The sequence below is a fragment of the Parus major genome, chromosome 3 (genome assembly GCF_001522545.3).
Source record: "Parus major isolate Abel chromosome 3, Parus_major1.1, whole genome shotgun sequence".
In the NCBI taxonomy this organism is placed as follows: domain Eukaryota; kingdom Metazoa; phylum Chordata; class Aves; order Passeriformes; family Paridae; genus Parus; species Parus major.
The window spans coordinates 36,292,716-36,306,618 of NC_031770.1; the positions used below are offsets into that span (position 1 = coordinate 36,292,716).

General features: G+C 40.7%; 1 protein-coding gene across 5 annotated transcripts in view; it reads left to right on the forward strand.

Moving 5' to 3' along the window:
* RASGRP3 (RAS guanyl releasing protein 3) overlaps window positions 1-13,903 on the forward strand; it is a 58,336-nt gene that overhangs the window by 23,430 nt on the left and 21,003 nt on the right. For 3 of the 5 annotated variants that reach the window (XM_015621758.3, XM_019006006.2, XM_015621759.3), the window contains exons 2-8: window positions 6,618-6,810; window positions 8,323-8,425; window positions 9,062-9,124; window positions 10,259-10,390; window positions 11,387-11,534; window positions 13,079-13,252; window positions 13,660-13,776. In XM_015621758.3, coding sequence (XP_015477244.1) covers window positions 6,741-6,810; window positions 8,323-8,425; window positions 9,062-9,124; window positions 10,259-10,390; window positions 11,387-11,534; window positions 13,079-13,252; window positions 13,660-13,776 — 807 coding nt within the window. In that variant the 5' untranslated portion in view covers window positions 6,618-6,740. The remainder of the gene's footprint in view (window positions 1-6,617; window positions 6,811-8,322; window positions 8,426-9,061; window positions 9,125-10,258; window positions 10,391-11,386; window positions 11,535-13,078; window positions 13,253-13,659; window positions 13,777-13,903) is intronic. The other 2 variants (XM_015621763.3, XM_015621761.3) reach the window with 1 other exon arrangement.

The window sequence follows — 13,903 nt, forward strand, 5'->3', positions numbered from 1 at the left end:
CAGGGAGTCTGCAGCAATGCCCTCTGTGGGAGGAGGCCAGGGGCTGCCCTGTGTCAGACACAGCCACTTCCAGCTTTCTTTCCAAGGGACCCCATACAGCTGATCCTATCAGCCAAGTTCATGGCACCTCTGGAAAAACAAATATAAGAAAAGGCAGAAAATTCTGAGTAGGGGAAAACATGGAGACAACAAGGGAATGGATAGGAGGAAGGAGGAAGAGAGGGAATAATAAGATCAGAGGACAAGGAGGTGCTCTGTGGCAGAGCAGGTACTCCCCTGAAGAGCCTCTGGCCCATTGATAAAATCATGGAAGAGCAAGTGCACCTCTGAAGGGACTGTGGCCCACAGAGAACCCATGCTGGAGCATAGGACCAGAGTGAGAAGGGAGCAGCAGTGGAGAGAAACTGCTGAGTACAGACCCAGACCTCATGCTCTGCTGGTTGTCTCACCAAAAGATTGGCTTTAGCTAGCCACCAGCAGAGTACCTGTCCTATCCTCTTCTCAAACAGACATCCCACTCTGTTGTTGTTCCCCTTTGACCAGAAAAAAAATAAAGGTGAATCAAAGCAATAGTGTGCAGACAGTTGCTGTGGTTTATTGTGTAACTACAATCTGAAGGTTTGCGACAAGGTGAATGAGAGCAGGGTGAATGAGTACTGGGAAGTCAGATGAGTCTGAGACCCCCATATTCCATTTCCATTCCTCCCCTGCCCACAGCAAGACTTGTATCTTGCATTCACAGAGCAGTGCCACAATCTCTCCCTTGTTCTGTGTCCCTGCTCCATGCAACAAACGTCACTGGTAAGCCAGATGTGCCATCCTGCAGCCAGCTGCATGTGATGGCTGAGGTCATGGCTGGGCAGAAGCAGTGGCATCAGGATGCCTGATAGCCCAGCATCTCTGCCCTGCCCTGCCTAGCACAGCTCCTGCCTATGTCAGACCCTGCTGAAACCTGACCCCCTGTGTCACTTGCTCAGAGTTTCCTAGAAATAGAGCTGTGTGTAGTGTAATAAATAAACTGGTACAGACCAGCTACAAGAAATATGTAACTGCTGGGAGAGAGTAAACTGCAGGAAGCACAAAGTAGGCAACCTAAGATCTGAACTGACTTGAGCCCAAACAGATGTCTTGATTGCACCTGTGTAGACAAAGGTGCAGTATCAGAGGGGATTCTTAATTACACTAATACATGTGGAGACTAATAAGAGGAAAGGGTCTTACTGTGAGAGGCTCTATTATGTCCACAGAGTAACCTCTGTCCTGAAGAGCTTGCCCTGGAGATGATTAAGACAGAATAGTGGAAAAAGGTGGAGCAAGGGAAGGTACCCTTCAACTTTCTCATGAGGGTCAGGATTTCTTTTCTACTTCCTGTTCTGCATACTGCTACTGATTGAATTTCCCTGTTGAGCTGCTCTCACTTAGTACTCCTCCAGCTGCCAGGTGGAAGCTGTTTAATGCAAGCATTCACTGGTGTGTTGTGTAGGCTTGGAGAAGGGAGGATGTGGGAGGAGGTGTCTGGATTATTTAACGCCCCAAGAATATCCTAATCTTGTAAATAATACAAGTCTTTGGTGTGTGGGCCTCTGGAAGGTTTATAGGTAAACTGAGATCCATAGAGGTGCCTCTGTATCAAGGTGGGACTTTTTTGCATGTGCCTCTATTTATTGTCTTTAAGTAGAAGGAAAATAACCCACTTTTAATAAATGGGGAAAATGTTGCATGTACATTTAATTTGGCCTGGCTAAAGAGCTGCTTGAATTTAATTTAGCTGAATAAATATTAGCCTGTATGTAACATTTAAGCCTATTTAAAACTGATTTATTGATTTAGCTTGTGCCTGTAACCGATACAATTTGCCTGAAATCCACCTGAGAGTGCCCACACGTGGATTTGTACAGGCTTGACATTTTAATACTGCTTAAACTGCTGTAGGTTATGGGTGTAGACCTCCCCTTAGTAGCCTCCAGCGTAGAAGTGAAGTCTTTTTGGTTTTACTAACGACAGTAGCCAACACTTAAATCTTGGCTTTGTGCTGCCCACACTGTTCACATGATTTGGGACTTTTGCATAAGATCATGAGTTTGCTGGCAGGGGATCCTGTTTCTTCTGAAAACTAATGTATTGCACCTGACTGCATCTGTCTCAAGAGCTCACAGCCTACATAGTTGTTTCAAGCAGTCTATTGAGACAGTCCACAACCAACACCATCTCAAAACTTCCAAAATGTTGACAAAAAATAGACTTACACTGCCCAAAAGTCCTAAGGAATCCCCTCTGCACAAATGAACTACATGCATGCAGCAGTCGGGGTGATGGCAGGACTTGGAGGGAACTCTGTGTTTTGTAGTTCAGTCCATAGCAAACTTCTAACCTCTGGGCACATCACTGCAGCTGTTTCTGCTTTCCCCCTAGGGAGGAAGTGCTCATCCCATGATGGAAATATTTAATAAAATAAAGTATGACATGCCTGACACCATGGCTTGGTTCACAGGGATGTTATGGTTGTTTCTATTGCCTAAATGAAGGTGAAAAAGCTGTTGGCTTTGAGTGAGTGCTAAGGTCTATCTTGATGGTATTGCTGCCATTGTAGTCTTTACCTGTTCCTCATCATCCCCTGAACTCCCTCCCCAGCATGTGGTGGGTAACCAGCAGGACTTGCAGGGGAGACTGTTATTCCAAGTGGCCTGATAAAGAAATGAGAATGGATACCTGTGGAGGACTGTGTGCCTCTTGTGTCCTTAACAGCCCATGTTAATCACAGTAAGACCAATTGGATTAATAATTCCATTATAAGGCAAACATTTATTTATTAGTTTCATTATACTGGGGAATCATTCCCTGAAACAGCTGTATAGCAACAAGATATTTCAGTGTTACTCTGGAAAGCAGCTGGGGGAAGAGATTCTCAAAGTTATCTTTGTTTGGAAGCCCAACTGCACTTTTGGCAATCAATTTTTTAATAACAGCCACGTATTTCAAACATTTTTTATATGTAGAAAAAACTCTGCTGTGTTTCCATTATATTTTTAATTTTGTGTCTTTCTCGCACTGAACCATTGACAGCATATAGTTTATTTAATTTATGTAGATGAAATTTAGAGTTGTATTTTACTAATCCATTTCTACAGGTGCTGGTGTGTGGCTGGATACCATTGTGGCACAGTTATAGACAATTCCTTTATTGTTTCAGTAGAACAGCAGTGCTTAATCACACAAGTAATGATGTAATGGTTGTGGGTTTTAGAGTCTGCAGTCAAGAGATGTGAAATCAGGTTTTGGCTCAGACCCAGTCAGCCAGTTCTTCACTTGGTGGAGAAGTTTTATTCTTCTTTAAGAAGTATCATTTTAATAAATCTCTGACCTGTAGAGGTCAGATAGGTTGTTTGGGCACTGTGATGCCAGGCTCTAGGTGTCTGCTACTTAAGTAGTTGTAAAATTGAAGAAAAACACCAAACCTTTTGCCCAGGGCATTATTTGTTAATTTCCGTATGGCTGTCTTTATACTGCTGTCAGTGGAAGACAGAGCTGATACGCTCCTGTGCTATATTTTACAGATGATGGGAATATCAACAAAACTTAAAAGCCAGATCAAATCTCTTCCATTCCTACATTTCATGCTCACCAATTTTCTAGGCTTAGACAGAAAATGCAATAGCTTTTCCCCATTTAATTTTTTGAAGTGTTCACTAAAATAATTTTAAAATGGCAAATTTTTTTATTTTTTTCCTCTTGAAAGAAAACCTAGGTCAGATGAATCTGGAAGAGCTAGATAGCTGGCTTTGTGAAAATTACACCTGTTGTTTAAGCACTTAGAGAAGGACTCGAGTATGGTCAAAAAGGGAAAACATGACCAAAGTGGGATTCCAGCAAAAGTTAAGTGTACAAAGTTGTGATCTTGAAAAACATTGCACAGCTGCTGGTTAACTATGAAAGCAAACCATGCAAATGCTCTGCTTACTTTTTTTTTTTTTTTTTTTTTTTTTTTTTTTTTTTTTTTTTTTTACTTTAGATACATAAACAGTCTTGGGAAGAAAGACTAACCCTAGGGTAACCATGGGTAACCATGGCTCTTGTGGCCTGACCAGCAGGTTGGGGAGCCACACACATCTCTGTATCCCCCTGTTCTCTTCACACAACTTTGGGTTTTGGTGTTAGCCCAGCTCTAGCAGGAAGGGTTGAGGCTGCCCAGAGCTGACCTTTAGGACACCACCTGCTACACGGGCTTGAAGCCAAGGACCACTGTGTACCCACCTCCCCCTTTTCCTTAAGTGCATGCACTGTGTCCTGTTGTGTGAAAGGATTAGTTTAGTTTCCCCTCAGTTTGTTGCAAGTAGCATTTCTGTGTGACTCCTAGAAAAACAAACGTGGTCTCTCAAGAGGGGATTCTGCACCACCAAATTCAGAGGAGAGTGCTCTCTTCCACCTAGAAGGATAGGACAGGATCTAGTGTTTGCACCTCTCTGATCAAGTTTCTTGTTGTCTGGCTTGGACTGTGGCATTGTGTGTGCACAGCGAAGAAACTCCCAGCTCCGTGAGCTGTGCTTACATCCTCCAGGATCCTCTTGGCTTCAGGGAAAAGGGTCATGTCTAAATCCATTGCTGGATGGGACCAGAAAGAACCTGACTGTAAGAACACATCTGAAAACAGCACCACAGAATCATTGGGTTGTTTAGGTTGGAAAAGACCACTTTAAGGTCATCAAATCCAACCATCAACAATCACTGCCAAATCTGTCACCAAACCATGTCCCCAAGTGCCTCATCTATAAATCTTTTACATGCCTCCTGGGATGGTGACTCAACCACTTCCCTGGGCAGCCTGTGCTCGACCACCCCTCCAGTGAAGAAGTTTGCCCTAATATCCAATCTAAATTTCTCCCCTGGTGGAACTTGAGACTGTTTCCTCTTATTCTGTTGCTTGTTTCCTGGGAGAAGACCCCTGACCCCCAGCTGCTACAAGCTCCTTTCAGGCAGCTGTAGAGAGTGGTAAGGTCTGCCCGCTACCTTTTTTCAGACTAAACAATGCCAGCTCTCTCAGCTGCTCCTCATAGGACTTGCATCTTTGGCTGAATAGAATATTTTGAAGCTCTTCCAAGCAAAACATTGCTGCACACTTCAAACAGGCTCAGCACTGCAGGACTCTGAGGCTGGGTCTGTAGAGAAGCGTGCAGTGCAGGACACTCCTCCAGGTGCTGGGATGCAGTGCAGTGTGCTGCTAGAGCACCCCTGACCAGTCAGAAGTGTCATAAATGGATAGGAGGTGCAGGTGGGAGCTAGCACAGGCCAGCAATGAGCAGCTTACATATGCCAAGTCTGCTTGGGAGGTTGAGAGACTTCACTGATGGAGCTGCAGGCCAGTCTGGTCAGGATCAGCTCAGCAGTGCAGATCTACCTGGAATGAGAAGGGATTTCTCCTCTTTCTGGGAGCTTGTGTCAGGATGTGCTGGCCCAGCCTTTTGCTGAAGAAGGAGCACCAGCAGGGCCAGCAAAGCTGCCACTGCCTGGTGTCCCTTGGGTGGCTGGACCACAGTGATATTTGCAGGGCTGGAAGCAGAGACACAGCTCAGTGTGTCGCTGTGCTCATTGTAACACTGGCCGGTGGGAAGGGGGTCAGGGTGGCTTTGTAAGAAGGGTAAAGAATGCCAGTCCTACCAGGATGGGTTTGCAGTGTGACATCTGTGATAGGGTGGGTTTGAAAATCTTGGTATTTGTTGATGAATTAAAGCAGGTATATAGTTCATCACTGCTTTGCATGACCAGCTTTAAAAAGTTGGTGTTATGGGCAATGACTTCTGAAAATGAATTTCCCAAATTCCTGTGTTGTTTCACTTCAAGGACTCTCGGCCTTTTTCTTTTTCTAGATAAGTTGCTGGATGTACTTGTTTGTCACATTTCAAACACTTGGTGTGATCAGGCAGTAGTGGGACTTAGTCACAGATAGATAATAAAATACTGATTTGTTCTTTGAATATGACCTGTAAAATTATTTCTGAAAACTTTTAACAGAGAATTCTGTGCATCTTCAGATAAATGGATATTTGATATTTAAATGTATACTAGATGTATAATAAAATTTAGAAGTTTCTGTAGGTGTTCAACTCTGTGACTGCCCAGCTACTGTGGGAAAATTTATTTCATTTTAAAAAGCTGATGTTAAGGTCCTTTGAAAAATTGCCACCTAGATAAATGTTTGCTATGAAGCTCATTAAACACTTTATGTGGTCTGTGCCAATTAAAACCATTAGCACTATCATGAACCAGTAACCTCAGGGGCTTAAAAACATAAAAGCAGGGTTATTAACAAAAAGTGACTTATCAAGTGTAAATAGAATGACTTGAACAAAATGTGCGTCATTGTACATGCAGGACCTCATTTACCATCTGGTTTCTGTTTTATGACCCTAGCTATGGATTTATTTTGTGCTAGTGGACAAACAGTTGGACAGTGCTTAGAAACACAAGCTGAAATATAGGGAAAGCTTATGGCAATCTTTCACATGCTCTGTAACATGTGGGGGAAAAGGCATTTTATCGAAAAGATGAGTTGAACTGTAAGCATTGCATCCTGATAATTCTTCAAAATGTCATATAATTATGATTTCTTTTACTTTCTTCAGATATTCATTGAAGTCCAGCTAAGAATGCAACCAACAAAGTAAAGTGAAAAAGCTGGGCATTTGAAGAAGCATCCTTCTACTTGGTGAAAATGTCTCTTATTTTTTGACAACGATTAAAAGACAATGGGGTCAAACACTCTTGGAAAGGCTGCAACATTAGATGAGCTTTTGAACACTTGTATTGAAATGTTTGGTATGCTCTTTCAATATTATTTTTGTTGTTATTAAAATTAATCTTTTAATATCAATTCTGCTGTTCTCTGGTTTAGCCAGTCTTTCTCTTGGCTAAGAACATTTCTGTTCTGTAAATTTTTCCACTTTTCAATTTGGCACAGAATCATGGAAGCCAAAATTTTAATCACATGCATACTGTATTAAATTTTCATAATACAGATGATGCACAATTGTGGGTATGGTGGTTTTTAAAATACTGGCCTTTACCAAGAGAAATGTTTAGATGAATTATTCAAGGAGTTATTTCTGGCATTGATCTTTGTCTTGAGTGGTTACACAGCTGTGGTTTTGACCAGTCATTTTTTTAAAGGTTTTCCAAATCATCATGCAATAATTGGCAAGAATATGACCTAAGGCTCATGTAATCTTTTTACTCTTATTAAAATGTGATGTACCAGGTCAGAGGGAAAGAAGTGATGAAAAAGACCTTGATCCATAACACCATTAATCATGACATACATCACATTGCAGTCAAATGAGTTCATGGATGGGCTTAAGTATTTTCAAATGGGGCTTTGATTCACAAAGCTGCATTTAGATTCCCTGGAGATGCAGGACAGATTTTAATTGGAATGAAGAAATAATTTTTTTTGCCACGTGGAGAGAAACAAGTGTCTAAAGGTGAGATTGAACAATTGATGGGTGGACAGACCTTGCTACCAGCTGCAGTGAATCCCATACATTCATTTCTGTAGGCTACCATCAAACTTGTTGCTCCAGAACTTAATTAAAGTATTAGCAGAGCCCATGCACTCATTGTCTGTTGGAAATAGTGTGTCTCTTCTTGTAACACACTCTCTTGACAAACAAAGTCCACGTGTGGCTCTTGTTTCATACATCATATCATCTACTGTCTTCTTAAGAAGTGTCAGACAGAGAATAATATAGCATTGCAGATGTTGGGGATGGTCAGCCAGTCTGCCAGGGAATAACTCTGTGAAGTTTCAATGGCTAAACTGCAAAGACACAAGGGTCTCTTTTAGGCAGCTGGAGATGAGACCTTGGGCACAGATGTGAGGTGCTGCTTTAACACTGAATTCCTTGAAGCAGATCCATTTTTTAAAAGAATTTATCTGCTAACTTAAAGCTATAAAGCTGCAATAAAATAAATATTGGAAGTAGTTGTACATAAATTATCTTCCCACCCTCTTGACGAACTAATTTTAGATTTGTCCCTTAGATTACTGGCACTGTCTTTATATAAAGTTTAGCACAGTGCTGCCCATGCCCTATATTTTTTAGCTGTGGCCTGTTATCTGCACTGGTTTGGACTTTTTCCTCTGTTTAAATACCTGTCACCGCATTCCAGCAAGTTACTGTTTAAGGGGCATTTTTGTGCTCTGGTGCTCTTTCCTACCTTTGTGTTAGATAAGAAGCCAACATTTCCACTTTTGATCCTTTCTGTCTGTGCTTGAAGAATAAAATCTCCTCTCTTTTATGATGGGGCTAACTCATTGTTTCCCTTTTGCAGATGACAAAGGCAACCCCTGCTCCAGCCACTTGCCAAGAACCTTTCTTTTAATGCATCGGTGGTATCTGCCTTCAACAGAGCTGGCTGGCAAGCTTCTGTCCACATATCCTTTCACAAAGTGCTGCCAATTGGCATTGCAGTGTCAAAAGCAGATGGCTTTCCTGACTGCTTGTAAAAATGTGCCAATTAAATTAGTGACAAACAAGGTTTAGAGGTGAATTTTTCTTCAACCTTAAAGGTGGAAGTTTGTGAGCTTCTTTATGCTCACATAAAGACTTTGTGGGCTTTCTCCATATGTACAAGAATACTGACTTTGCATCAGCCTTGAATAACTGCAAATATGAGGCCAAGATAACTTTTCAAGTGTATCACAGCAGGTTGACCTTTGACTGATGAATTTCCAGTCATATCTCAGCACCTATATGTCATTTATACCTCTTAATTCAGTAATCATAACTATTGTCATGTTTAGTTAGCCAGATCTGATGAGGAGCCTTTCAGCAGAATATTCAGAATTGTAGAATAGAGGCATTTTTGATAGGGGATCAAAAAAGGGGCAGCCAGGAAATAGTCTCTCCTGCCTATGATGCTGTGAATGAAATATCAGAGGCTTAATGTAGTTATCTCTAGAAGAAAAGTTTGATACTTTTTTAAATTGAACCAGTCTAGTATCAGCCTCCAGTGAACAAAAACAGCATTGCTGAATCAAGGCACACAAAGCTTTCTTTAGCTGACGTACTTACAGAGATGCCGATGGGGAGAACTGCAATGAATTCAGATTGAAAATCTGCTACTTCATGAGGTAAATGAACTTCTGGTCCTCTAGCATTTCAGTTTATGGTTCTGTTAATGCCATCAGTGTTGTTTTATTTGGGTTTTTTCACTTGGTCTCCATTCTACTATGAAGACTGAATTTCTGTGTGTTTAAAACAATTAAGTTGAGCCACCCAGCTTTTAAGACACTTAATTGCATCAAGCTCAAAAGTTGATGGAAAATTTGGGTTATGATTTATCTGGCTAATGAGTGTTATGATTTATCAGCCTCTCAGAGGGCGACAAGTTCAGTGCCACACAGAGGACAGACGCATTTTGCTTCCAAGGTGTAACTTAGTGTGGGAGCAGAAAACCCTCTGTGCTGTGGACCTCAGTTCATGCAATCCCTTGCAATCCCTACATAGTTTATGGTGACAGGAGTGTGCTAGCAATGAAGTAGTTACACACTGGGTGCATTCCAAACCTGGCACCAGCTGCTCCAACCTTGTTTCCATGGGAAAGCTTTCATGTGTTGGGCTGTTCTTGCATAGGGACATTTCCCTGTAAAAGAGAAAGCATGAATTTTTAAGTAATCATTATTTAACTTGCTTCACTCAAATGTTTTTCCCTCCTTCCTCCATGGAAGTTACATGGCTGAGAAGAAAGGTGAGGGGGGTTACTGAAGTCAGGGCTGACAAAGCCTTTTCCACTCCCCCTCACATAGAGGAGGGGGCTTTCATGGTTTACATGTGAGCTCCTGTGGACTACATCTGCTTTACATGGTTATTGTGGTTCAGCTGCCGCTCAAATGCACATTTGCACTTTCAAGTTGCCTCTCTTGGACAGGGACTAAGTGCAAGTGCCACCTGAGTGTCCTGGAAGCCTGAGTCAGGACACCGTGTGTGCCTTCTGTGGGTGTCACCTGAGACAGCACTTTAATTTTGCATTTCAATAGAATGCCAATTTGTTGTGCTGTTGTGAGCTGAGAAAAAAAAAAAATTAAAAGATAAACTGGCTTTTGCCACTTCAATTACAGAAGAAAAGGCTGAGTTCACTCTCTCTGGCTAAAGAACAGTGGATCTGAAAGAAGTCCTATTAAAAAAATGCTTGTAAAATATATGCAGCCATTGAACGTTATACCCGAGTCTCTGGGCATCTCTTGACTGCTGTCTATGGATTTCAGATACTGGATTTTGGAATTTCCTGCAGAGTTTAACTTGGATCTTGGGCTGATTCGTTTGACTGAAGAGTTTCAAGAAGTAGCCAGCCAGCTTGGATATGAGGATCACATCCATCTTATTGATATCTCCAGCATGTAAGGACGTCATGTCAAGGATGTCTTTGTGTCTGAAACAGCAGAATTCTAGTTCTGTACAAAGTATAAAAATATTAAGGCCCATCTTGATTTCGAGAGAGTAAAAAAAGCACTTGCAAAATTGTCTTTAAATTTGAAGGTACTGGAAATTTGAAGTTATAGTTACACAGTAAAGATTTCTATCTGTATGTAAATTTTTCACATAAACAGGAAATAAATTATTTTTCTGACAAAGCAAGTGCCAATTAAGTGATTAGTATTACTTTTTTCTACAAGTTTTCATGCAAAATAACAAGCAATGTAGTGACTGATATGCTGTGTAAATCTTAGATCATCTCAGGGAAGCTTTCTTGTCCTCTCATCAGTAATCTGTTAGTTTTTTACAATATTTTCTATTATTTAACTGGAGAATTTTTAGCATTCATGTATGTTGATAACATAGTTGCATTACATCAAAATAATTACAACTACCCTTTCCTTGTAAAGCTGGAATAAATGTAACCTTCTAAACATCACCAGACATGCTTTAGCATCTCATCTGATATTGTAGATTTTCTTTTAAAATATGGAATATGCACAGTACTTGGCTGTCTCTGTTGTTCCATTACTTCAGGGACCTGTGGACTTACAGAGGAAAAATCAGTCCTTGATGTTATTCAAGTATGTTTTTATTCTGTATCAGAATTTGTTGTGAACTGTTCTTGTATTTCCAAAGCATCCTTAATTATGGCTTCCTCTATCACGGGGGAGAATGTGTCATCCATTTGTTGTGATAGACACCTGCTATTATTTATCACTTGGAGTAGTGCACCCAAAACTCCTATCTTCTGTTACACTCCTGAGCAGGTCTTATTCTAAATGTTTGTCATGTGCTGGATGTCACAGACCAGAAGTCTCATGGTCCTTCTGTGATCAATTTTACACGATACATTCCAACTGCTGGCTATGCTGACACACACCCAAACAGAACTGGGACTTATTCCTATTCTCTTGCAGTCCTTCCTATGACTGGATGAGAAGAGTTACACAGAGGAAGAAGATTTCCAAGAAAGGAAAAGCCTGCCTACTGTTTGACCATCTGGAGCCCATCGAGCTAGCTGAACATCTCACTTTTCTGGAGCACAAATCTTTTAGGAGAATTTCTGTAAGAAGCCCACAACTCTGCCACTTGCAATTGGGAGCCTGTCTTTAAAGACTGTTAACATGGTTTCACATTTATGACTTTTTCCTCAACATTTCAATGTAGTGAATCTTTGCAGTCTCTCATATGATATACATAGCCACACACTTCCTTGACCTCTCTGTTCCTGATGATTTTTGACACTGAGGGAAGTTCAGGCACAGTTGTTTCTTTTCTAAGAGGATTGTACAAAGACAAGAGGCAAAAGTGGATGAAAACTAAAGTTGAAGCTAAAACAAAACAAATTAGTAAGACAAATGCCAAAAGAAATGCTGATTTCTGCTGGCAAATATCCATATGAAAGGGTCACATGATGTTACTGTATCAGGTGGCAAATGGAAGCAGTAAGTTCTCAGGATGACAAATGAGACTTTTTTTAGTGTTTAGGAGCATGAGAGAAATCAAACTCTCAAACTAAGAAAAATGTATGAGGGTATTTTTTTGTTTCAAGGGAGGAAGGAAAAAGAGATCAATGAGGAGCTGAGACCAGTCTAAATAGAATCACTTTTGATGTTGCTTAATAATGTTCTAGTGTAGTCTAGAGTAACTTCAAATCATAGGAAAACACCCTACTGTGATCTGTGCAATGCTAACCTCAAAGAAGGAGGGAAGGACAAGAAAAAAGGCATGGGTTTCTAATTAGATTTAAGATGCATTTGAAGTCCTTTGGGGCTTCCAGGAAGAAAACTCAAACCTGCAATGAATTTTCTTTTTTTTTGCTTCTCTGTTAATTCTTCAGCTTGAATTCTGCTATCACAGATGATTCTCTGCAGCCAGTGACAGCTAATTAATCTCGCACTACCTGTTCTCACAAATATACATAATTGTAGAATATGATTGGACTGAATTCTGTCTTTGGTTTTACCTACTTAATAAAATGGGGGAGAAGGAAGGGCAGTGTTAACTATAACAAAAAAATAAATATTTTGAACACTAAAATACGGTTTATCTGAAGCTAGGAGACAAGCATTTGATGTTTTAGAGTATATACCCTCATATGTTTTTCTAACAGGCTGGTTTTGATCAGCTAAACCCATCGTGTGTGGCATCACTAGCAACTCCCTACACAACCTAAAACTATATCATAAGTTACTGAAAGCCTCCCTTTAAGGGACAGCTGAAAACTGCTTTTCAAACATTTAGGGAAGTTTAATTTTTGGGATCCTGTAGAGTACCATGGCTTGAAGGTGTCAAATGTAACTACACAGAATAAAATGTGTTGTGTAAATTACAGGAAAGATGGGAGTAGCAATCACACTCATCTTGAAGGCTTCTGTATTTCCTAACACACAAACAAGTTGTAAGTTGACATTTAAGGAAAAGCCACACCAAAAAACCAGCAGAAAATATTTTAAGGAAGAGCTGTTGTACAACAGGGTCTGCTGACCCTGAGTCATGGTCACTTTGTAAACAAGAGAAGCTTTAAAAAGAAAAGTATCAAAGTTTCAAGTTGATTCTCCAGTTTGTCCACTGTTTTTCTCCGTTTTTCACTGTGTCTTTTCTCTTAGTTCACAGACTACCAAAGCTATGTGATCCATGGCTGCTTGGAAAACAATCCTACTTTGGAGAGATCTATTGCTCTATTTAATGGTATCTCTAAATGGGTCCAGCTCATGGTTCTCAGCAAACCAACACCCCAGCAAAGAGCAGAAGTAATCACAAAGTTTATCAATGTTGCACAGGTAAGTCTTGCAGATGAGTCTTTTTCTTCCAGTACAAAGCAGGAATACACGTGGAGATTACAGTAAACAAATTAGCTGATGCTCTTTGTGTTATTTCCTCAGTGCTGTTCAAGAGCACTGGAGGATATTTCTGGTTCAGGTGTTGTGCACCTGCATTTTTTAACTAGCAGACATAACTTTCTAATAATTTTTATTTGTTGTGTTCCAGTTGGCAACTGTCACAATTGTTTCTTCTGGAGCTAAGCTAATTAAAAAATGAAATGTTGAAACATTCTGTTATGTGTCCAGGTTTAGTGATTTCTGCTTTAGCCATGATGGGTCATATTCTTTAACTTGTGTGTGACATTGGGTAGCTGCTACTTGTTTAATATTAATTTTTAATTATGCATGTTTAATCTCTCCTGCAGAAGCTCCTTCACCTCCAGAACTTCAACACACTGATGGCAGTTGTGGGAGGTCTAAGCCACAGCTCTATTTCTCGCCTGAAGGAGACTCATTCTCATCTGTCCTCGGAAGTCACAAAGGTATGATGGACTCCAGAACACAGACATATTGAGGTGAACGTCGCCTCTTTTCGGTCTGATGAGCTCTGCAGTGCAGGTGTCTCACCAGCACAGTATTTGGTTCATGGCAGAGCATCCTGAAAGGCAC